Source organism: Pristiophorus japonicus, chromosome 3 (genome assembly GCF_044704955.1).
Source record: "Pristiophorus japonicus isolate sPriJap1 chromosome 3, sPriJap1.hap1, whole genome shotgun sequence".
Taxonomy (NCBI): Eukaryota; Metazoa; Chordata; class Chondrichthyes; family Pristiophoridae; genus Pristiophorus; species Pristiophorus japonicus.
The window spans coordinates 77,596,807-77,621,678 of record NC_091979.1 but is presented as its reverse complement, the minus strand read 5'-3'; the positions used below and the strand labels follow the sequence as shown (position 1 = coordinate 77,621,678).

Below are 24,872 nucleotides of genomic sequence, written 5' to 3'. Positions count from 1 at the left end.
CCTAGTTTCAGAGCAGCAAATATACAACCTCCCTCTGAAGCATGCGCCACACAACTTGAGCTGTGTTTCGGAAATTCCCTCCTGTGCCATTTCACTCTGCACGGAAGGATTTCTTGTAGGAGCTGCTCCCCACTTCTTTGTCTCCATCTTCCATCCAGAAACATCATGGCGAAGTGTTGCACGGATAGATAGATTTTTAAGTTCCTTCATGGACTTCCAGGCTGCTTGTATCTTTTGCGGCCTGGATAAGTCCATGTATCACACCTAAATACAGAGGTTGCAACCCCTGTTTCATTATTTGAAGGGGCTGCTCCTCAACTTCTGGCTGCACTTCAATCCCTCCTGATCTTTGGCCACACGGTTCAGAGGGGTCAGGCAAGTCGGAGGACTTCCTCGTGGGTCTGCTCCTGGGCTAGCCAAAGTGGCCATCCACAGGTCCAGGTTGGATGCGGCCCATGGGAGTGCTCGTTCTGGCTGCCTACCTCACTTCCGCATCTTTATCCGCGCCCAGGTGGCCCTGGAGAAGGAGCATGCGATGTCCACTGGCCTTCCATGACTACAAGCAGGGACTCAAGTGTTTGGTGGATAGTGGGATGCTGTATGGCTCGGAGGCGTGGACCATGTACAGAAAACACCTCAATTCGCTGGAGAAATACCACCGACATCTCCGCAAGATCCTGAAAATCCCCTGGGAGGACAGAAGCACCAACATCAGCGTCCTCAATCAGGCCAACAGCCCCAGCATTGAAGCACTGACCACACTCGACCAGCTCCGTTGGGCGGGCCACATTGTTCGCATGCCTGACACGAGGCTCCCAAAGCAAGCACTCTATTTGGAACTCCTACATGGCAAGCGAGCCCCAGGTGGGCAGAAGAAACGTTTCAAGGACACCCTCAAAGCCTCCTTGATAAAATGCAACATCCCCACCATCACCTGGGAGTCCCTGTTCAAAGATCGCCCTAAGTGGAGGAGGAGCATCCGGGAGGGCGCTGAGCACCTCAAGTCTCATCGCCGAGAGCATGCAAAAAGCAAGTGCAGGCAGTGGAAGGAGCACGCGGCAAACCAAACTCATCCACCCTTTCCTTCAACGACTGTCTGTCCCACCTGTGACAGAGACTGTAATTCCCATATTGGACTGTTTAGTCACCTAAGAACTCACTTTTAGAATGGAAACAATTCTTCCTCGATTTCGAGGGACTGCCTATGATGATGGATAGTGGGAGCAATATTATTATTTAAAACTGAGGCCTGGCTGAGGGCAGGCATTGGGATGGTCAGAGGTCCACTTTGTAGAAGGAGGAGAGATCAGAGTGGTCATAGCCATTGTGCACATCACGTTCTCGACAGAGACTCTGCCATTGAGTGGGGCCAGCGGCCGGGGAGAGGCCAGGACGTCGCCGGTGGGAGGAAGGCCCGGACGTCATCGGTGGAGTGAAGGCCCGAACGTCGCCGGAGGGATGCAGACCCGGACTTTGCCTGAGGGATGAAGGCCCGGACGTTGCCGGAGGGATGGAGGCCTGGACGTTGGCGGAGGGATGCAGGCCCGGACGTTGCAGGAGGGATGGAGGCCCGGACGTTGCCGGAGGGATGCAGGCCCGGACGTTGCCGGAGGGATGGAGGCCCGGACGTTGCCGGAGGGATGCAGGCCCGGACGTTGCCGGAGGGATGGAGGCCCGGACGTTGCCGGAGGGATGCAGGCCCGGACATTGCCGGAGGGATGCAGGCCCGGACGTTGCCGGAGGGATGCAGGCCCGGACGTTGCCGGAGGGATGCAGGCCCGGACGTTGCGGGAGGGATGCAGGCCCGGACGTTGCCGGAGGGATGGAGGCCCAAAGAGGGTAAGGCTCGTGCGTGAGGGCGAGGAGTGAAGGCTGGGCCCAAACCTGTGGTTGAAGCTGGTCAGAGGCTTACTGCTGTTAAGATTGCCGGGGATTGTTTGGAGCAGCTGAGTTGGCCAGTGGGGAGCGAGAAGCGAGGGTCCAGGTGGAGGAACTTAGCAGCAGGGAGGTTGATCTGGAAGGTAAGTCTTGATTGGGGGATGGGCTGTGGGCCCTTGCAGCACGTTTTTAGGGGTAAGAAAATACTTTGGGGGTCGAAGTGAACCCACTGTTAGGGCTGGGAGATGGGGGGGGGGGCTTAAACAGTGGGAGATTGAAGGAGAGAGAGGTGAAGGATGGCAGCAGATGGCCAGAGGAAGGTTTGTTCGGGCAGAGCTCCCGAGGGAACTGCTATACCATCTGCCATCTTGATGATTCATGAACCTACTACCAGCAAGGGCGGACATCGACAACGAGGTCCAACACGGTCTCCAGTGCGCTAACGCAGCTAACGGTCGCCTGAGGAAGAGAGTGTTTGAAGACTAGGATCTCACATCTGGCACCAACTTATGGTCTACAGGGCTGTAGTGATACCCACCCTTCTGTATGGCTCAGAGACGTGGATCATATATAGTAGACACCTCAAATCGCTGGAGAAATACCACCAATGCTATCTCCGCAAGATCCTGTAAATCCCCTGGGTGGATAGATGCACCAACATCAGTGTTCTCGATCAGGCCAAGTTTATAAATTCCATCGGGTGTGCTTCAGTTCGCTGTCGAATGCAGCGATGAGTAGCGTGCTGAGAAATGCAGCATATATCCCCAGCTGATGCCTGAAAAGAGCCGCATGCGTAAAAGGAAAGTGCCACTGTGTTGGTGGTACTGGGCTGCAAGTCTATCTTAATGAGCTGGCAAATCTCATTGATCATCTCTTTTTGGAAGCGCAGCCTTCGAACAGGCTGTCGATCGGTCAGGTCCAAATTTGAGCGCTTCTTCTTGAAAATCTTTTGGGGGTAAGGCCTCCTCCTCCTCCTCATCAGTCTGCGACCTCCTCCATTACCCTGATAATTCTGCTCAATAAACCTTCTCCCATCTGGATCCTGCATTAGACAAGTAGTCAGCAATACAGGCTGAGATAGTACAAGCCCCATTCTTTTTAAATCTCCAGAATCTCCTCAAAGATCCTGAGATAAACTCAAATGATTTCTCAATGATGAAAAAAAATTAACTCAAATGCCTTCTATCTTAATGAATTACTCAGCACCAATAAAAATACATTTCCCCCTGTAAATGGCACTGTAAAGTTACTGTTCACCTCTGAAATACTGAGGTGCTGCTTTTGCTGACTGTTTCCGATTTCAAAAAGGACGGCACCAAGCACTACCGCCCATTCCCGCCCACTTAAGATCGAGTAAAACCACCTTCTCCAGGACGGTATGCAGCTCCGGTGGTATGTCGGCAGTATGTCATGAAACTTGCACTTTTTGGGCGGTATGCGGGCGTTTCTACATGGTGGATGGTGTGCATACCGCTCGGCAGTATGTCAATGATGAATCTTCCACTGGGTGGTATGTACCTGTTTTTTGACGAAACTTGTATTTTTGGGTGGTATGCGGGCAGTAGTGGGCGGTATGTCGATGAATTTCGGGCCCAAAGTGTGATCTAACCAAGGTTCGATGCAGGTTTAGCAAAACTTCCCTACTTATCAATTCTATACCTCTAGAAATCAACCCTACTGCTTGATTTGCTTCTTTTTACGGCCTTGCTAACCTGTGTCGCAACTTTTAGTGATTTGTGTATTTGCACTCTGAGATCCCTTTGTTCCTCTACCCCACCTAGACTCGCACCCTCCAAGTAATAAGTGACTTCCTTATTCTTCCTACCAAAATGTAATACCGCTCATTTATATGTGTTGAAATTCATTTGCTAATTATATGCCCATTCTGCAAGTTTATTAATGTCTTCTATTAATTTGTTGCAGTCCTCCTCAGTATTGACTATCCTCTCAATTTGGAGTGATCTGCAAATTTAAAAATTGTGTTTTTGATTCTAAAGTCTAAATCGTTAATATAAATTGTGAACAGTGATCCCAGCACTGATCCTTATGAACACCACTACCCACCTTCTGCCACTGTGAATAGCTACCTTTTACCCCTACTCTCTGCTTTCTGCCTTGAAGTCAGCAAGCTATCCATTCTGCCACTTGTCCCCTGACTCCACATTCCCTGACCTTGTTCATTAGTCTATTATGGGGTGCCTCATCCAATAAGGCCTTTTGAAAATCTAGATAAATTACACCTGCAGCATTACCATTGTCTACTCTCTCTGTTACCTCTTCAAAAATTCAATAAGGTTGGTCAAGCAAGCCTTTCCCTTTTGAAATCCATGCTGACTATTCATTATTATGTTTTTGGTTTCCAGATGTTCTTCTATTTTCTCCTTTGGTAAGGATTCCATGCCTGGAGCACGACCCATCTCCTCTATCTGGGAGTCTACCTTAGCCCCGACGAGGAAGCCTGGCCGGCGAACTGGCAAGAGCTGGAGGCCAAGGTCGCCGCTCGCCTAGGGCGCTGGACAGGTCTGCTCCAAGTGCTGTCCTACAGGGGTCGAGTGCTAGTCATAAACCAGCTGGTGGCCGCTATGCTGTGGTACCGGCTGGTCACTTTGACCCCTCCCCCTGCGTTTGTCACCAAGATACAGAAGAAGCTGGTGGACTTCTTCTGGAACAACAGGAAGCACTGGGTCTCTGACTGGTCTTGAGTCTCCCGCTTGGGGAGGGCGGTCAGTCGTTGGTGTGCATCAGCACCCATCTCACGACTTTCCGTCTTCAGACCCTGCAGAGATACCTTTACGTCGAGCCCCCTCCTAGGTGGCGTGCTCTGACGATGTATTTCTTCCGCCAGCAGCACGGCCTCAACTACGACACGCAGCTCCTGTTTGTGAGCATGGGGGGCGTCAGGATCGCCGTCCAGGAGCTGCCTGTCTTTTACAAGGAACTCACCAGGGTCTGGAACAAAGTCTCCACCAAGCGCAGCTCTCCACCGGCTGGAGTGGCGGCCGTCCTGCAGGAGCTGCTGCTCGGGAATCCGTACCTCCACGACCGAGGTTTCAGGTGGCAGTCGGATGAGAGGGCTGTGGCTGGTGAGGTGACCAGGGTCAGGGACCTGCTCGATGGCGGAGGAGCGGGCTGGATGGCGCCAGACACACTGGCGCGGCGCCTAAATTCGGCCGACGTCCGCTGCGCGGCCGATGCCATCGAGTCGCTAAAAACAGCTCTGGGCCCTGACTCCATTAGGTGCATCGAGGAGGCTCAAGCACGTGGGGAGATCCCGTCCGAACTGACCCCCGTCCGGACGGAATTCCTCATTGGCGCCAAACCCCGGAACCTCCCTCGGGAGCCGGCGCCTCACAACTTGAGCCGCCTCGGGGAAATCCCCTCCGTGCCTTTCAGTTCCGCGCGGAGGGGTTTCCTGTACGGGCTGCTCCTGCACACTCTCAACTTTGCCATCTTCGCCTGCCGTCCGGACACGCCATGGCGTACCATCTTGCCGTCCGGAGGAGGCGGGGGTCCCCGATGGAGGGCACTCTACGCGGGAGTCCTCCGCTATTTATCGGGGACTTGGCCTGGAGGGTGGTGCACGGAGCACTGCCGTGCAATAAATTTTTAAGCCGGTTCACGGGCTCCCAGGCCGCCTGCAATTTCTGCGGTCTGGAAGAGTCCGAGTTCCATGTTTTTATCGAATGCACGAGGTTGCAGCCCCTGTTTTATTATTTAAAGGGGCTGCTCCTGAAATTCTGGCTGCACTTCAGTCCCACACTCCTGATCTTTGGGCACCCTGTGCAGAGGGGAGCGGGTAGGTCCGAGGGCCTCCTCGTAGGACTGCTCCTGGGCACGGCCAAGGGTGCCATCAGCCGGTCCAGGCAGCGGGCGGTCAAGGGGGTCGTTCAGCCTGACTGCCTGCCTCTCTTCCGTGCGTACATCCGCGCCAGGGTGTCCTTAGAGATGGAGCACGTGGCGTCCACCGATACGCTCGCGGCCTTCCGCGAGAGGTGGGCACCGGAGGGACTGGAGTGCATCATCACGCCTGGCAACCAAATTTTAATTTGATTTTATGTTTTAAAGTTTAATTTGTTTTAATTGCCGGTGTTTTTAGTGTCCCCCTCCCCTTTAATAGGGGGCACTTGGAGAAAAAAAATATGATTTTAGTGCCCAAAAAAAAACACAAAAACAAAGGATAAGGATTCCATTATTTTTTCTACCATCAATGTTAAGCTGACTGGTCTATAATTCCATGAACATGTTCTATCCCCAAGAGGTTGGTGTGCAAAATTAAAGCACATGGTATTGGGGGTAATGTATTGACGTGGATAGAAAACTGGTTGGCAGACAAGAAGCAGAGAGTCGGGATAAACGGGTCCTTTTCAGAAAGGTAAGGCAGTGACTAGTGGGGTGCCACGGGGTTCAGTGCTGGGACCCCAGCTATTTACAATATACATCAATGATTTAGATGAAGGAATTGAGTGCAATACCTCCAAGTTTGCAGATGACACTAAGCTGGGTGGCGGTGTGAGCTGCGAGGAGGATGCTAAGAGGCTACAGGGTGACTTAGACAGACAGGTTAGGTGAGTGGGCATGGCAGATGCAGTATAATGTGGATAAATGTGAGGTTACCCACTTTGGTGGCAAAAACACCAAGGCAGAATATTATCTGAATGATGGCAGATTAGGAAAAGGGGAGGTGCAACGAGACCTGGGTGTCATGATACATCAGTCATTCAAAGTTGGCATGCAGATACAGCAGGCGGTGAAGAAGGCAAATGGCATATTGGCCTTCATAGCTAGGGGATTTGAGTATAGGAGCACGGAGGTCTTACTGCAGTTGTACAGGGCCTTGGTGAGGCCTCACCTGGAATATTGTGTTCAGTTTTGGTCTCCTAATCTGAGGAAGGACGTTCTTGCTATTGAGGGAGTGCAGCGAAGTTTCACCAGACTGATTCCCAGGATGGCAGGACTGACATGAGGAGAGACTGGATCGACTGCGCCTGTATTCACTGGAGTTTAGAAGAATGAGAGGGGATCTCATAGAAACATCTAAAATACTGATGGGACTGGACAGGTTAGATGCAGGAAGAACGTTCCCGATGTTGGGGAAGTCCAGAACCAGGGGTCACAGTTTAAGGATAAAGGGTAAGCCATTTAGGACTGAGATGAGGAGAAACTTCTTCACTCAGAGAGTTGTTAACCTGTGGAATTCTCTGCCGCAGAGAGTTGTTGATGCCAGTTCGTTGGATATATTCAAGAGGGAGTTAGATATGGCCCTTACAGCTCAGGGGATCAAGGGATCTGGAGAGAAAGCAGGAAAGGGGTACTGAGGTGATGATCAGCCATGATCTTATTGAATGGTGGTGCAGGCTCGAAGGGCCGAATGGCCTACTCCTGCACCTATTTTCTATGTTTCTTAAATATAGGTATTAAGTTAGCTATCCACCACTCCTCTGGCACTACACCCTTTTCTAATGAATTATTAAATATGTGTAGTCATGCCTCTGCTATCTCTTTCCTAAATTCTTTTAAAATGCGTGGATGCAATCCATCCGGGCCAGGAGTTTTATCCTCTTTGAGTTTGGTTAGTTTATTTAATATATTCCCTCTTTTTATTTTAATTGTACTTATCTCATTACTTATCTCTTCATCCAGTGTCATGTCCACCTGTTCTATCTCCCTGGTAAATACTGAAGCAAAATTATTAATATTTTTGCCATCTCTCCATCATTACCTGTCTATCCCTTAATGGCCCTATTCCCATCCCAACCTTCCTTTTTTATTGATGTGCCTGTAAATATTTTACTATTTTGTTTTATGTTGTTATATTTCTTGATAATTTAATTTCATAGTTCTTCATTGCCTTCTTAATTGCTTTTTTTACTTCTCTCCTAATCTCTTCGTATTCTTCCTGATCATGCACGCCCCTGTTGTCTATGTACTTAATGTATGCCTCGTTCCTTACCCTCAATTGTTCCCTTATGGCTTTATTCATCCATGGAGTCTCATTAGTGTTTAGTTTGTTCTTTCCTTTTGGTGGAGTATATTGTTCCTGCACTCTTTTGAATGCTCTTTTAAATGTTTCCCATTGCTGTTCTACATTGTTGTTTGCCAATATTGTTGCCCATTTTATTTTCCCAAGTTCTATTCTCAGTCCCTCAAAATGAGCTTTTCTCCAATCTATTACCCTGTTTTTTGTCATACTTATGTCCTTCTCAATAATCATCTTAAAGCGTATATTATGGTCACAATTGCCTGGACGTTCCCCTACTTTTACTTCTCTTATCTGCTCCGATGCATTCCTCATTACTAGATCTAATAGCGAATCCTCCCTTGTTGGGCTTTGTATGTATTGGGTTAAAAAGGAGTCCTGTACAGATTGTAGGAACTCCATTCTTTTATCCCCTTTACCTACCTCTTTTGTCCAATTAATATTGGGGCAGTACTGTTGAAGTGTAGTCACTGTTGTAATGTAGGAAACATGGCAGCCAATTTGTGCACAAGGTCCCACAAACAGCAATGTGATAATGACGAGATAATCTGTTGTAGTGATATTGGTTGAGGGATAAATGTTAGGCAGAACATAGGGGATAACTTTTCTGCTGTTCTCCAAAATAGTGCTGTGGGATCTGTTCATCTGAGAGAGCAGACGGGGCCTCGGTTTAACGTCTTATCTGAAAGGCGGCACATCCGGCAGTGCAGAACTCCCTCAGCGCTGCACTGGAGTGTCAGCCTCGATTATTGTGCTCAAGTCTCTGGAGTGGGATAGGTGAACGGTGTGAAGAGACTAAAGGGGATAAAAAAAACAAAGTAAATGAAATGAAATGCAGGGAATAATGCGTTGATTGGCGCCACTGAACACAGAAACAACAGTAGCAGAAATGTAATCTCACTGCTGTGCGTTGTATTGGGAATATTACGGTAAGGTGGTGATGGCGCGGTTATTACGAGGGGTGCGGTAGAAGAATCGCGTTCAGTTCTGGCAAATCTCGCAAGGTTTGAGATGGGACGCGAGTGCGCAGGCGCACACGGGAGCTGGTTGTTGTTACCGCAGGTATTATTAAATGGTGGCCGCTCGCTAGCAGGTACCACATGGAGGAGACACGGAGTTGGGCGCAATGTAGCGGCACTAGGCCCAGGGGTTGTTGGGCTTCAGATCTTAGTTTATTGCTGACTCGCGTTGGGCTGCAGTTCGGCGTGAACCTCATTCCCCATCTGGGAACTGAGGCCGGGCATCCCCACCGAGGGCCGGCCCCGACATTTTGTGACCGCCCTGGGTAGGAATTCCGAGAAGGCCCACCCAACCTCGGTGCTGACTGAAATCTCAACTCCAGGGTGTCAAGTGATTCATCCACGATGAGGTCTTCGATGGTCATGTTTGCGAGGGAGCAAACGTTCTGGAGAACCATGCAGAGGGAGTGTGTGGTTGATAACCCACCAGCGGGGCTTGGGAGAGAGGCACTGGGCAGTGAAAGGGGGAGGAGGCTGCTTCTGGAGGAATTAGGAAGGAAAACCTTTGCAGGGCAACGGGGAAAAGGCGAGGGAGTGGGGCAACCTGAAATACTCTTGCAGAGAACCGGTACCTTTCCTTTTGGTTTTCCAGTTTGATTTATTTCAATAATGTGATGGGAAAAAGCAGAGATAAATTGGGCTGTATACATTGGGTTCCACCAATGTGGGGAGGAGTGGGATAAGGCAGGAAATGAACAATTTGTGACCAAACTGTTGCTGGATCTGTTAATTCAGTCTATTTATGAATGACAACTGAAGAGGCATAATAGACATTACAAATAAAAACCTGAGAAATAAACCTAAATCTCGATTTTGTATTCATACAATGCTGTGTCACTTCATTACATTTGCTATCCATTCCTCCTGGGTAAATTCACTTTGTGCATTGGTAGTTGCATCATGACTCGATGACTTAACTCACTTGTACATCTAAGTGCCACACTTGGATCTACCTGTATCTGGATGGGAGAGCTGTATAATCCTAATTTCTGTTACCTCTTTTAATCTCTGTCTGAGATTCACTTTCTGATTTTACAGAGATGCCCTCTGACATATACTAGATAAAAGTACTACAAAAACTAGAACAACACTGAGGACTTTAGTGTCAAAAACACCATCTTGTATATCTTTAATTTACAAAGAAACTTCCCCAATTCCATTGACCAGTCTGAGTGAATTGAGTTGGAAGAGTGCAGCCATTTTGTGCAAGTCACCGTTCTCTGCCATGTTGGTAACTCTGATGTCCAAATCAATGAAGCACCAGCACCTAAGCCACTTGTTTATTCCCTAGCTTCTTGGGTCTTTTCTCAGTCTTGGGTCCAGATAATGCAAGGCATCTTTATGTCTCCCTTGATGAGCCGTCTCTGGGCCTGTGCTTTCGTGTAGCTTGTTTTTGTCACTGGTAAGCAATGTCTGTATAAGTTTTCATGGTTAAATTAACATTGGCCAATTCCCAGGATTCAGTCTGACTATTGACTCTGTTTTGAAGACACATTTAGGCAATTCTTATGCTATTTTCCTCACAAACATCTTATGATGTATAAATTGCAGGTAAAAGGTTTAAAATTGAATCTAAAAATGTAATCACAATGAAATGCTCTCTTGTATTCTAATGTTAAATTTATTTTGTACACAAAAGTCTGTTTGTCATCACAGATTAATTCCATGTTTCTGTTTCAATTCATAGGGTTAACAGTAACATTCCTCATAAGCACATGTCTTCTGAAAAAGTAACTGTTACAGTTCGCCTGGTTCGTTCCTTTGAGCATCGCAATTTCAAACCAGTGGTCTACCATGATGTTAATGTAAATCAGTCTGTAAAGGAATTTCTTAACTTTGTCCAGAATGGTGAGATAACCTGCAAGAGATACAGAATAAATGCCTGTTCTGTATTTTCAATCTATGTTTAGATATTTTGTATAGATTATTCATTGTACTTAAATAGTTTCTGACCTTCATGTGCATACTACAATCAAAGCTCATTCAAAGAAGTCTTTCCTTTTCCTTTGAGATATGTTCCATGTTATATACCACTTGAGAATAGGAGGGTGCCTTGTTTCCAGCTTTCTGCTAATGCTGTTTTGCAACCAGATACAAGGAAGTACATAAGAACATAAGAATTAGGAACAGGAGTAGGCCATCTAGCCCCTCGAGCCTGCTCCGCCATTCAATAAGATCATGGCTGATCTGGCCGTGGACTCAGCTCCACTTACCCGCCCGCTCCCCATAACCCTCAATTCCCTTATTGGTTAAAAATCTATCTGTGATTTGAATACATTCTATGAGCTATGTTTCCTTGGGCAGAGTGTTCCACAGATTCACAACCCTCTGGGAGAAGAAATTCCTTCTCAACTTCGTTTTAAATTGGCTCCCCCGTATTTTGAGGCTGTGCCCCCTAGTTCTAGTCTCCCCGACCAGTGGAAACAACCTCTCTGCCTCTATCTTGTCTGTCCCTTTCATTATTTTAAATGTTTCTATTAGATCACCCCTCATCCTTCTGAACTTCAACGAGTAAAGACCCAGTCTACTCAATCTATCATCATAAGGTAACCCCCTCATCTCTGGAATCAGCCCAGTGAATCGTCTCTGTACCCCCGCCAAGGCTAGTATATCCTTCCTTAAGTAAGGTGACCAAAACTGCACGCAGTACTCCAGGTGCGGCCTCACCAATACCCTGTACAGTTGCAGCAGGACCTCCCTGCTTTTGTACTCCATCCCTCTCGCAATGAAGGACAACATTCCATTCGCCTTCCTGATTACCTGCTGCACCTGCAAACTAACTTTTTGGGATTCCTGCACAAGGAGCCATTATTTGAAGGGGCTGCTCCTGAAATTCTGGCTGCACTTCAGTCCCACCCTCCTGATCTTTGGGCACCCTGTGCGGAGGGGAGCGGGTAGGTCCGAAGGCCTCCTCGTAGGACTGCTCCTGGGCACGGCCAAGGGTGCCATCAGCCGGTCCAGGCAGCGGGCGGTCGAGGGGGTCGTTCAACCTGACTGCCTGCCTCTCTTCCGCTCTTACATCCGGTCTAGGGTGTCCTTGGAGATGGAGCACGCGGTGTCCACCGGTACGCTCGCGGCCTTCCGCGAGAGGTGGGCACCGGAGGGACTGGAGTGCATCATCACGCCCGGCAACCAAATTTTAATTTGATTTTACGTTTTAAAGTTAATTTGTTTTAATTGCCGGTGCTTTTAGTGTCCCCTTCCCTTTTATAGGGGGCACTGGGGAAAAATTGTGATTTTAGTGCCCAAAAAAAACAAAAAAAAGAAAAAACAAAAAAAAAACAAAAAAGGGGGGAAAAAAAGGGCCTTGTAAATGTCTGGAGTGTCACCCAGGTTGGGTGGCACCGTTTAATGTCTTTATGTTTTGCAGATAAACTCAAAAGAGTTTCCTGCACAAGGAGCCTGCAATTTCTGCGGTCTGGAGGAGTCCGTGTTCCATGTTTTTACTGAGTGCATGAGGTTGCAGCCCCTGTTCCACTATTTGAAGGGGCTGCTCCTGAAATTCTGGCTGCACTTCAGTCCCACTCTCCTGATCTTTGGGCACCCTGTGCGGAGGGGAGCGGGTAGGTCCGAAGGCCTCCTCGTAGGACTGCTCCTGGGCACGGCCAAGGGTGCCATCAGCCGGTCCAGGCAGCGGGCGGTCGAGGGGGTCGTTCAACCTGACTGCCTGCCTCTCTTCCGCTCTTACATCCGGTCCAGGGTGTCCTTGGAGATGGAGCACGCGGTGTCCACCGGTACGCTCGCGGCCTTCCGCGAGAGGTGGGCACTGGAGTGCATCATCACGCCCGGCAACCAAATTTTAATTTGATTTTACGTTTTTTAAGTTTAATTTGTTTTAATTGCCGGTGCTTTTAGTGTCCCCCTTCCCTTTTATAGGGGGCACTGGGGAAAATTGTGAATTTAGTGCCCAAAAAAAAAAAACCAAAAAAGAAAAACACAAAAAAAAACAAAAAAAAGGGGGGGAAAAAAAGGGCCTTGTAAATGTCTGGAGTGTCACCCAGGTCGGGTGGCACCGTTTAATGTTTTTATGTTTTGCAGGTAAACTTAAAAGAGTTTCCTGCACAAGGAGCCTGCAATTTCTGCGGTCTGGAGGAGTCCGTGTTCCATGTTTTTACTGAGTGCATGAGGTTGCAGCCCCTGTTTCATTATCTAAAGGGGCTGCTCCTGAAATTCTGGCTGCACTTCAGTCCCACTCTCCTGCTCTTTGGGCACCCTGTGCGGAGGGGAGCGGGTAGGTCCGAAGGCCTCCTCGTAGGACTGCTCCTGGGCACGGCCAAGGGTGCCATCAGCCGGTCCAGGCAGCGGGCGGTCGAGGGGGTCGTTCAACCTGACTGCCTGCCTCTCTTCCGCTCTTACATCCGGTCCAGGGTGTCCTTGGAGATGGAGCACGCGGTGTCCACCGGTACGCTCGCGGCCTTCCGCGAGAGGTGGGCACCGGAGGGACTGGAGTGCATCATCACGCCCGGCAACCAAATTTTAATTTGATTTTACGTTTTAAAGTTTAATTTGTTTTAATTGCCGGTGCTTTTAGTGTCCCCCTCCCCTTTTATAGGGGGCACTGGAAAAAAAAAAGTGATTTAGTGCCCAAAAAAAAAGAGGGCCTTGTAAATGTCTGGTGTGTCATCAAGGGCGGGTGGCACCGATTAATGTTTTTTGTTTTGCAGATAAACTCCAAAAGAGTTTCATGCACAAGGACCCCCAGGTCTCTCTGCACCACAGCATGTTGTAATTTCTTCCCATTCAAATAATATTCCCTTTTACTGTTTTTTTTTTCCAAGGTGGATGACCTCACATTTTCCGACATTGTATTCCATCTGCCAAACCTTAGCCCATTTGCTTAACCTATCTAAATCTCTTTGCAGCCTCTCTGTGTCCTCTACACAACCCGCTTTCCCACTAATTTTTGTGTCATCTGCAAATTTTGTTACACTACACTCTGTCCCCTCTTCCAGGTCATCTATGTATATTGTAAACAGTTGTGGTCCCAGCACCGATCCCTGTGGCACACCATTAACCACCGATTTCCAACCTGAAAAGGATCCATTTATCCCGACTCTCTGCTTTCTGTTAGTTAGCCAATTCTCTATCCATGCTAATACATTTCCTCTGACTTCGCGTACCTTTATCTTCTGCAGTATGGCACCTTATCGAATGCCTTTTGGAAATCTAAATACACCACATCCATTGGTGCACCTCTATCCACCATGCTCGTTATATCCTCAAAGAATTCCAGTAAATTAGTTAAACATGATTTCCCCTTCATGAATCCATGTTGCGTCTGCTTGATTGCACGATTCCTATCTAGATGTCCTGCTATTTCTTCCTTAATGATAGCTTCAAGCATTTTCCCCACTACAGATGTTAAACTAACCGGCCTATAGTTACCTGCCTTTTGTCTGCCCCCTTTTTTAAACAGACGTTACATTAGCTGCTTCCCAATCTGATGACACCTCCCCAGAGTCCAGAGAATTTTGGTAGATTATAACCAATGCATTTGCTATAACTTCCGCAATCTCTTTTAATACCCTGGGATGCATTTCATCAAGACCAGGGGACTTTTCTTGAGTCCCATTAGCCTGTCCAGCACTACCTCCCTAGTGATAGTGATTGTTTCAAGGTCCTCCCTTCCCACATTCCCGTGACCAGCAATTTTTGGCATGGTTTTTGTGTCTTCCACTGTGAAGACCGAAGCAAAATAAGTGTTCAAGAATAGCCTGGATCATGCATATAGTTAATGGCCCGAATTTCGCGATTAGCGACGAACGAACAGCACCAGCCATTTATTAAAATTACATTTGCTCACAGACTTTTTATGGGCTTTTTCACTGGAATTTGCAGTGTTTAGAAATCCAAAACAATGTGGCGCCCTCTGCAGGGGATCTGTGTAACAGGGCAAGGAATGGCGTATTTCCTTAAACAATCAGATTGACATGCAAAGTCTAAACCAGGAAGTGCAAGTTAGAATATTTAATTCAATGCCAAATTACATGCAGAAAACAAAATAGAGAGGGAACGAAAAATGGGATTAAGAGGATGAGTTAAAAGAGTAAGTTTAAAATTCAAACACTAATTCAAATCTGAAAGAATGAGACTTCCCACATGTAATAGTTAATTTTCAGTGGCAGTGCATTTTGGGATGCACTGAGGTCGTGAAAGGCACTATAAAATGCATGTCTTTCTTACTTGTTGTTGAATCCGATGTATTTGACTGGCATTGCTGTTCCCTTTGTGTTAATTGTAATTACACATGTCCCCATACAGGTGGAGTTATGGTATTGTCATGTCATCTTTGAGTAACTGCCATTGCATACCCTCAAAAATGTGACTATCTTTGTTATCTTTATCAATGATATTTAGAAATGTTATGTTTTTGCTTTGTGCAGATATACCTTCAAAACCTGGACTTCCACCACCATTTAAGAAGTACACCTATGGTTGGTTATATTTGAATTGAAATAGCTTAAAGTTAGCTCTTTTATATAGTTGCCATTTTAATAATTAGAAAGCTGAACAGAACATAGTCAACCAACATTTATAATCTCACATTTATGTAAAGCACTTGATTAAAAATAGTGATTTTTAACTAACTTTTCACTGATTCTAAAATACCGTGGAGTTCCAATCAGCCTTCTCATTATCATTCTCCAGCTGACTGCTTCATATTCCTGGCCATAAATTGCAAATGGTATGCGTTATAGCAGTCAGCCTTTCCACTATTTTTCTCTGGCCTAAAGCTACACCTTCATGCCGAGCTGACCCAGAATGGTGTGTGTCGTGGTGGTAAACGTCCCCGCCATTGCTCTTATTGACATCTGTGTATTTGCACCCACTCATTAATGAAGAATTGTGTGCTGTATTAGCCAGCCTCCCCACTATTGCTCCATAGCTGACCGCCTTCTCTCTGGTATTAATTGTTTTTCTTGCTACCTGCTCTCAGTTTGGGAAGTGCTCGTGAGGCTGAACAGCATTAGTGTTTCTACTGTGGCTCCTTCTTGACTTCAGTTATATTTCGGTTCAAGGAGGAGCATGAATGAATATGAATTACAAAAGATAGGGCTGCTATCGCTAAATTGCTCAAAACTGAAGTGGAAATTTTCATTAAAAAGAGTGTGTGTATGTCTTGGAATGTGATTTTGTGTGTCAGTTTGAGCACCCCAGCCTGATATTTCCTTCCGGACTGCAGTTCCAGCTCGTTTCTCTATACCTTTTGGAGAAACCGGATTATTTCTATGGCTATCAAAGGATTAGAGCCCTAAGACTGGCTCCAGGAACACTTACATGGTGAAAACGAGACCAGAGAGTGAGAAACAGAGTTGTACACACGTGAGAAAGCAAAAACACAGATGCCAATTTTTTTTGTCTGTGAACTATATAACTTTAAATAATTTTATATTCTTTCTTCAGATACCTTAAAGATTATTCACCAGGCACATGGAGCAAAGGTATGTTTAAATATACAACACTTTGGATTTTTTCTAGTTTTGTTCTTTTGACATGATTTTAAAATAAAACTAGTTATAGCCTATGAAGCACTTACAAAAGTTATCTTTTAGTATATCATGATGAGCATAGCACAAAATTCCCTTGTATATCAAAATCTTGCTAAAACAAATGCGCTACATGTGCCTTGTTTTTTTTTCCATGTCAGCTGATGACTTTGCAAACTGATTCTAATACAGTACAGCTTTTGGCTGGTTTTAAAATGTTACATTCTAATATCGATACACATTCTCAAATAATTAAAAATCAAGGTTGGTGATTTCGAATAACCAGTCTAAAAGTGAGGCTTATTGCTAAAATGTTAATTTAATTGTTGCTAAGCTAATGAAGTTTCTTAAGACTGTCTTTTAAAATCATCTTGGCTTACACTTGGGAAGCAGGATAGTTAAGATGAATATGTGGCTTGAGGAATCGTGCAAGAGGAAGGGATTCAAATTCCTGGGACATTGGAAGCAGTTCTGGGGGAGGTGGGACCAGTACAAACCGGACAGTCTGCACCTGGGTGGGACCGGAACCAATGTCCTAGGGGGGGAGTGTTTGCTAGTGCTGTTGGGGAGGGTTTAAACTAATATGGCAAGGGGATGGGAATCTATGCACGGAGACAGAGGGAAGTAAAATGGGGCAGAAGCAAAAGTAGAAAGGAGATAAGGAACAGGTGGAAGGCAGAGAAATCAAAGGCAAAAATCAAAAAGGGCCATATTGCAACATAATTCTAAAAGGACAAAGAGAGTTTAAAAAAAACAAGCCTGAAGGCTCTATGTCTCAATGCGAGAGAAGCATTTGTAATAAGGTGGATGAATTAACTACGCAGATAGCTGTTAACGGATATAATGTAATTGGGATTACGGAGACATGGCTTCAGGGTGACCAAGGCTGGGAATTCAACATCCAGGGGTATTCAATATTCAGGAAGGATAGACAGAGAGGAAAAGGAGGTGGGTTAGTGTTGCTGGTTAAAGAGGAGATTAACACAATAGTAAGGAAGGACATTAGCTTGGATGATGTGGAATCTGTATGGGTGGAGCTGCGGAACACCAAAGGGCAGAAAACGCTCGTGAGAGTTGTGTACAGACCACCAAACAATAGTAGTGAGGTTGGGGATGGCATCAAACAGGAAATTAGGGATGCGTGCAATAAAGGTACAGCAGTTATCATGGGTGACTTTGATCTACATATAGATTGGGCTAACCAAACTGGTAGCAATACAGTGGAGGAGGATTTCCTGTGATTATACCCTTTGATAAGGAAACACCAGCGTGTAATGGTACAGCTATCTGAGCCAATGTGCTGCAAAGTTTTGTTAAATAAAAAACATTTAAACCGAACATTAGTCTGAAATCAAACCAACACCTCCCCCCGCTTCTCCTCCCCCCCTCTGTCCCTCCCCTTACACTTCTGACTCCAAGCCGCCTGGCCGAGGAGATCCTCAGGCGATGCTTCATTGGTGGGGGGGGGATGTGTGACGGCCTGAAGCGCTGCTTGGATGGATACGGGGAGGATGGTCCCGAGGTGGGAGCGTGCTCTGAGCCATAAGCAAGATATTGCTGATGGCTCTCGTGTGGTTGGCAATGGGGGTGCATCACCTTGGGGTGCAGTGCGGCGCTCTGGGAGCCCTCTGCCACCAGTGTTCCTGGCTACCAGCTCCAGGGCCTCCTCCATCCTTTCCATGTTATTTGTTGGACGCCAACTATGTTCTTGGTGCTTAGTGGGCTTTTTGCTGCTGGTGAATCTCCATAGTTCCTCCCACAATAGCCAAACAAGCACACACCACAGCCACACACGCTTTCAGTGCCTCTGAGCTCACTCTCTCTCTGTCTCCTTCTCTGCGCATGTCATGATGACCCTTGACCTCCTGAATCGCTGAAATCGAGCGTTGCCATGCCGTTGCTAAGGACGGCCGCACTTTATGGTAGAAGATCAGAAAAATTTAACACTACCGCCCATTTGATATCACTCACGGTAACGGCCATTTTCAAACATGTAAACTCGGTGTTTTGAGAATGGGCGAGAAGCCGGCGATCTGAAAACCCTTTTTAACGCCCACACCGGAAATAATGCCCATTTTGGGCAATAAGCTCAAAAGTGGAGGTTCTAGCCCAATATTTCAAAGAAGCCTGTGTTTTGCACCCAATTTCAGAGAACAGCTGATTAGCATGGAATCAGCTGCAGATTAGGATGGGTGTAAGGAGCACAACTAGGGGGCAGAGAATTGCATGGAAATAAAGTGAAGTATCACAAAAGAGGGACTCAACTTCTGCGAGTATTGAGAGTTTTCTAAGATTCAAGGAGAAGTACTAAGGAGAAACTGCCAAAAATGAAAGGAAAGCAGAGAAGATCCAAGTTGCAGGCATGTGTCCACAGGTATATGATGGAGCAGGGCAGCACCTGACTCTGTTTGAAGGCTGTTGAAGTGGAGGTGATGCAGCTTTACAAAGGGTATTTAAATTAAATGGTTAAAAGCTTGAGTTAAAAGGAGGGTCTTAACGGGGAGGGGAGGAAGTGGAGAACCGTGGGGTTTTGGGAGGGAATACCAGAGAGTGGGACCTAGGAGGCTGAAAGCACAGACTGCCAATAATTCTCAAACAGAATTATAAAAGTTATTTGTGAACTCAAAGGGTAGGAATAAATAAAATACAAAATAAAGACAACTTTATCATATTAATTCCCCTGTGGTAATTTGGATATAACTATTTAGTCTGTTGATAATTTTTTTTAAAGATTTGGATAGACTAGAATAAAAATGAGAATTTTTATTTTATTAATCTAAATACTCTTCGGCCTCGATATTAACAGCGATGTGGGAACAATGTGTCGGAGCCTGGTGGGGGACATAGAGACCCTGGTAGGGCCTCATTTGAATGAATCTTTGCAGAGTCCCACCCAATACCCAGCCAGATTGACTACATGGGTGAGTGGGAATCTGGTGGCAGGAGGCCACAGCTGGGGATCTGTGGGAAAAGTCCCCGGCAATCAGCATGCGTGGGTGGGGGAGGTGAGTCTGAATGTCTGGATGTGATCGGGGGAGGGGGAAGACTCTGGCTGCAATCAGGGGATATGGGTCTGGCTGCAAACAGTTTGGGGTAGCCTGGTGCAAGGGAGACCCAAGGTTTCCTGGTGAAGCCCGGAGGAGCACTTCTGCCCAGAAGGAAACCTAAACTAAAATTGCAGATTGGGTCCATATGTAAAGTAGGACCCCCCCCCCCTTCCTCCCTGTAGGTGTCCCGCTCTTTAAATATTATAATCCAGGTCCTGTGGCTGCTGTAGGACCTCTACGATTGGAACATAGCGGGAAAGCAGCAGGATCGGAGGGTGTAAGTGACTAACAATTTAACTGAACCCCTGCCCGGTTTCCCCCAAGCAAGGACAGTTAACATTGGGGCCATGATTTTACTACATTACAACAGTGACTACACTTCAACAAATTACATTGGATATAAAATGCTTTGGGATGTCTTCAGGTCACAAAAGGCGCCATCTAAATGCAATTCCTTTCCTTCTTGTTAGAGGTGCAGATACATGCATTTCAAGGCTAATCAATTTGTGTAATTAACTGAAGATAATTTACTTCATAGCAGTAAAAGAAGAGCTATTAAGCTACAGATACTCCTAGTCATGAATAGCCCTTTAAAAGGAGCTAAATTAAAAAGTAGGACTTCAAAAGTAGTAATCTCGGGATTGCTACCAGTGCCACGTGCTAGTCAGAGTAGATAGCGCAGATGAATACGTGGCTTCAGCAGTGGTGCAGCAGGGAGGGATTCAAATTCCTGGGGCATTGGAACTGGTTCTGGGGGAGGTGGGACCAGTACAAACCGGACGGTCTGCACCTGGGCAGGACCGGAACCAATATCCTAGGGGGAGTGTTTGCTAGTGCTGTTGGGGAGGAGTTAAACTAATACGGCAGGGGGATGGGAACCAATGCAGGGAGACAGAGGGAAACAAAAAGGAGACAAAGGCAAAAGACAGAAAGGAGATGAGGAAAAGTGGAGGGCAGAGAAACCCAAGGCAAAGAACAAAAAAGGGCCACTGTACAGCAAAATTCTAAAAGGACAAAGGGTGTTAATAAAAACAAGCCTGAAGGCTTTGTGTCTTAATGCAAGAAGTATCCGTAATAAGGTGGATGAATTAACTGCAAATAGATGTTAACAAATATAATGTGATTGGGATTACGGAGACGTGGCTCCAGGATGATCAGGGCTGGGAACTCAACATCCAGGGGTATTCAACATTCAGGAAGGATAGAATAAAAGGAAAAGGAGGTGGGGTAGCATTGCTGGTTAAAGAGGAGATTAATGCAATAGTTAGGAAGGACATTAGCTTGCATGATGTGGAATCTATATGGGTAGAGCTGCAGAACACCAAAGGGCAAAAAACATTAATGGGAGTTGTGTACAGACCTCCAAGCAGTAGTAGTGATGTTGGGGAGGGCATCAAACAGGAAATTAGGGGTGCATGCAACAAGGGTGCAGCAGTTATAATGGGTGACTTTAATATGCACATAGATTGGGCTAATCAAACTGGAAGCAATACGGTGGAGGAGGATTTCCTGGAGTGCATAAGGGATGGTTTTCTAGACCAATATGTCGAGGAACCAACTAGGGGGGAGGCCATCTTAGACTGGGTGTTGTGTAATGAGAGAGGATTAATTAGCAATCTTGTTGTGCGAGGCCCCTTGGGGAAGACTGACCATAATATGGTGGAATTCTGCATTAGGATGGAGAATGAAACAGTTAATTCAGAGACCATGGTCCAGAACTTAAAGAAGGGTAATTTTGAAGGTATGAGGCGTGAATTGGCTAGGATAGATTGGCGAATGATACTTAGGGGGTTGACTGTGGATGGGCAATGGCAGACATTTAGAGACCACATGGATGAACGACAACAATTGTACATTCCTGTCTGGCGTAAAAATAAAAAAGGGAAGGTGGCTCCACCGTGGCTATCAAGGGAAATCAGGTATCGTATTAAAGCCAAGGAAGTGGCATACAAATTGGCCAGAAATAGCAGCGAACCCGGAGACTGGGAGAAATTTAGAACTCAGCAGAGGAGGACAAAGGGCTTGATTAGAGCAGGGAAAATGGAATACGAGAAGAAGCTTGCAGGGAACATTAAGACGGATTGCAAAATTTTCTATCGATATGTAAAGAGAAAAAGGTTAGTAAAGACAAATGTAGGTCCCCTGCAGTCAGAATCAGGGGAAGTCATAACGGGGAACAAAGAAATGGCGGACCAATTGAACAAGTACTTTGGTTCGGTATTCACTAAGGAGGACACAAACAACCTTCCGGATATAAAAGGGGTCAGAGGGTCGGGTAAGGGGGAGGAACCGAGGGAAATCCTTATTAGTCGGGAAATTGTGTTGGGGAAATTGATGGGATTGAAGGCCGATAAATCCCCAGGGCCTGATGGACTGCATCCCAGAGTACTTAAGGAGGTGGCCTTGGAAATAGCGGATGCATTGACAATCATTTTCCAACATTCCATTGACTCTGGATCAGTTCCTATCGAGTGGAGGGTGGACAATGTAACCCCACTTTTTAAAAAAAGGAGGGAGAGAAAACAGGGAATTATAGACCGGTCAGTCTGACATCGGTAGTGGGTAAAATGATGGAATCAATTATTAAGGATGTCATAGCAGCGCATTTGGAAAGAGGTGACATGATAGGTCCAAGTCAGCATGGATTTATGAAAGGGAAATCATGCTTGACAAATCTTCTGGAATTTTTTGAGGATGTTTCCAGTGGAGTGGACAAGGGAGAACCAGTTGATGTGGTATATTTGGACTTTCAGAAGGCTTTCGACAAGGTCCCACACAAGAGATTAATGTGCAAAGTTAAAGCACATGGGATTGGGGGTAGTGTGCTGACATGGATTGAGAACTGGTTGGCAGACAGGAAGCAAAGAGTAGGAGTAAATGGGTACTTTTCAGAATGGCAGGCAGTGACTAGTGGGGTACCGCAAGGTTCTGTGCTGGGGCCCCAGCTGTTTACATTGTACGTTAATGATTTGGACGAGGGGATTAAATGTAGTATCTCCAAATTTGCGGATGACACTAAGTTGGGTGGCAGTGTGAGCTGTGAGGAGGATGCTATGAGGCTGCAGAGCGACTTGGATAGGTTAGGTGAGTGGGCAAATGCATGGCAGATGAAGTATAATGTGGATAAATGTGAGGTTATTCACTTTGGTGATAAAAAGAGAGAGACAGACTATTATCTGAATGGTGACAGATTAGGAAAAGGGGAGGTGCAACGAGACCTGGGTGTCATGGTACATCAGTCATTGAAGGTTGACATGCAGGTACAGCAGGCGGTTAAGAAAGCAAATGGCATGTTGGCCTTCATAGCAAGGGGATTTGAGTACAGGGGCAGGGAGGTGTTGCGACAGTTGTACAGGGCCTTGGTGAGGCCACACCCGGAGTATTGTGTACAGTTTTGGTCTCCTAACCTGAGGAAGGACATTCTTGCTATTGAGGGAGTGCAGCGAAGGTTCACCAGACTGATTCCCGGGATGGCGGGACTGACATATCAAGAAAGACTGGATCAACTGGGCTTGTATTCACTGGAGTTCAGAAGAATGAGAGGGGACCTCATAGAAACGTTTAAAATTCTGATGGGTTTAGACAGGTTAGATGCAGGAAGAATGTTCCCAATGTTGGGGAAGTCCAGAACCAGGGGCCACAGTCTAAGGATAAGGGGTAAGCCATTTAGGACCGAGATGAGGAGAAACTTCTTCACACAGAGAGTGGTGAACCTGTGGAATTCTCTACCACAGAAAGTTGTTGAGGCCAATTTCACTAAATATATTCAAAAAGGAGTTATATGTAGTCCTTACTATGAGGGGGATCAAGGGGTATGGCGAGAAAGCAGGAATGGGGTACTGAATTTGCATGTTCAGCCATGAACTCATTGAATGGCGGTGCAGGCTAGAAGGGCCGAATGGCCTACTCCTGCACCTATTTTCTATGTTTATATGTTTCTAAAAGAGACAGATTGATGGGCTGCCCCACGATTAGTGGATGAATGTTTAATGTGTTTCCATGGCATTCTTCCATTAGCTTTTCAGCTGTGTTGCTAATCCATTTAAAGTGAGATGAGTTAAAGCTTTTCTTAAATGGAGTGACTCCTGCCAATGAACTGGAAGCTGTGCAGAAGCATTCTGTACATAACTGTCAGGTCCCAAATTTAAAAGATAACATTCACCACAACAGATGGAAATCTGATCTGAGAAGTGCTGAAGCATAACACGAATAAAGTTTCATTAATGTTACTAGGTTGGGTTACTGTTTCGAGGTTGGATTAATGTTACAGGTGATTTTTCCAGTTTCAACAATCACTGTCTCGGAGGACAAGCAACAACTTTAAAAAATAAACTCACAGTTCGAATTTTATTTCAAATAACAGTTTCAATGGAAGGGCTTTGGAAAGTCAGGAGGTGAGACACTTTCCGCAGAATACCCAGCCTCTGACCTGCTCTTGTAGCCACAGTATTTATGTGGCTGGTTCCGTTAATTGGCTGGTCAATGGTGACCTCCAGGATGTTGATGCAGTTGAATGTCATGAGACGGTGATTAGACTTTCACATGTTGGAGATAGTCATTGCCTAACACTTGTATGGCATAAATATTGCTTGCTACTTATCAGTTCAAGCCTAAATGTCGTCCAGGAAGATCATATTGATAACCAATGTATTTAGTGTGATTTTTGCCAGTATTTTTCCATTTGTAACAGGACTAGGTAAGGCAAAGCCTTGGTCATGGGTGACTTTAATCTACGTATAGATTGGGCTAACCAAACTGGTAGCAATACGGTGGAGGAGGATTTCCTGGAGTGTATAAGGGATGGTTTTCTAGACCAATATGTCGAGGAACCAACTAGAAGGCTGGCCATCCTAGACTGGGTGTTGTGTAATGAGAGAGGATTAATTAGCAATCTTGTTGTGCGAGGCCCCTTGGGGAAGACTGAACATAATATGGTAGAATTCTTTATTAAGATGGAGAGCGGCACAGTTAATTCAGAGACTAGGGCCTTGAACTTAAAGAAAGGTAACTTCGATGGTATGAGACGTGAATTGGCTAGGATAGAGTGGCGAATGATACTTAAAGGATTGATGGTGGATAGGCAATGGCAGACATTTAAAGATCACATGGATGAACTTCAATAATTGTACATCCCTGTCTGGCATAAAAATAAAACTAGGAAGGTGGCTCAACCGTGGCTAACAAGGGAAATTAGGGATAGTGTTAAGTCCAAGGAAGAGGCATATAAATTGACCAGAAAAAGCAGCAAACCTGAGGACTGGGAGAAATTTAGAATTCAGCAGAGGAGGATAAACGGTTTAATTAGGAGGGGGAAAAGAGAATATGAGAGTAAGCTTGCAGGGAACATAAAAACTGACTGTAAAAGCTTCTATAGATATGTGAAGAGAAAAAGATTAGTGAAGACAAATGTAGGTCCCTTGCAGTCAGAATCAGGTGAATTTATAATGGGGAACAAAGAAGTGGC

General features: G+C 46.1%; 1 protein-coding gene across 3 annotated transcripts in view; it reads left to right on the top strand.

Moving 5' to 3' along the window:
• Nucleotides 1-24,872, top strand: part of c3h2orf76 (chromosome 3 C2orf76 homolog) — a 36,180-nt gene that overhangs the window by 397 nt on the left and 10,911 nt on the right. Inside the window, exons 1-4 of one of the 3 annotated variants that reach the window (XM_070875466.1) lie at nt 8,852-8,917; nt 10,562-10,722; nt 15,258-15,308; nt 16,279-16,316. In XM_070875466.1, coding sequence (XP_070731567.1) covers nt 10,590-10,722; nt 15,258-15,308; nt 16,279-16,316 — 222 coding nt within the window. In that variant the 5' untranslated portion in view covers nt 8,852-8,917; nt 10,562-10,589. Of the gene's footprint in view, nt 1-8,851; nt 8,949-10,561; nt 10,723-15,257; nt 15,309-16,278; nt 16,317-24,872 lie in introns of those variants that run through there. The other 2 variants (XM_070875465.1, XM_070875464.1) reach the window with 2 other exon arrangements.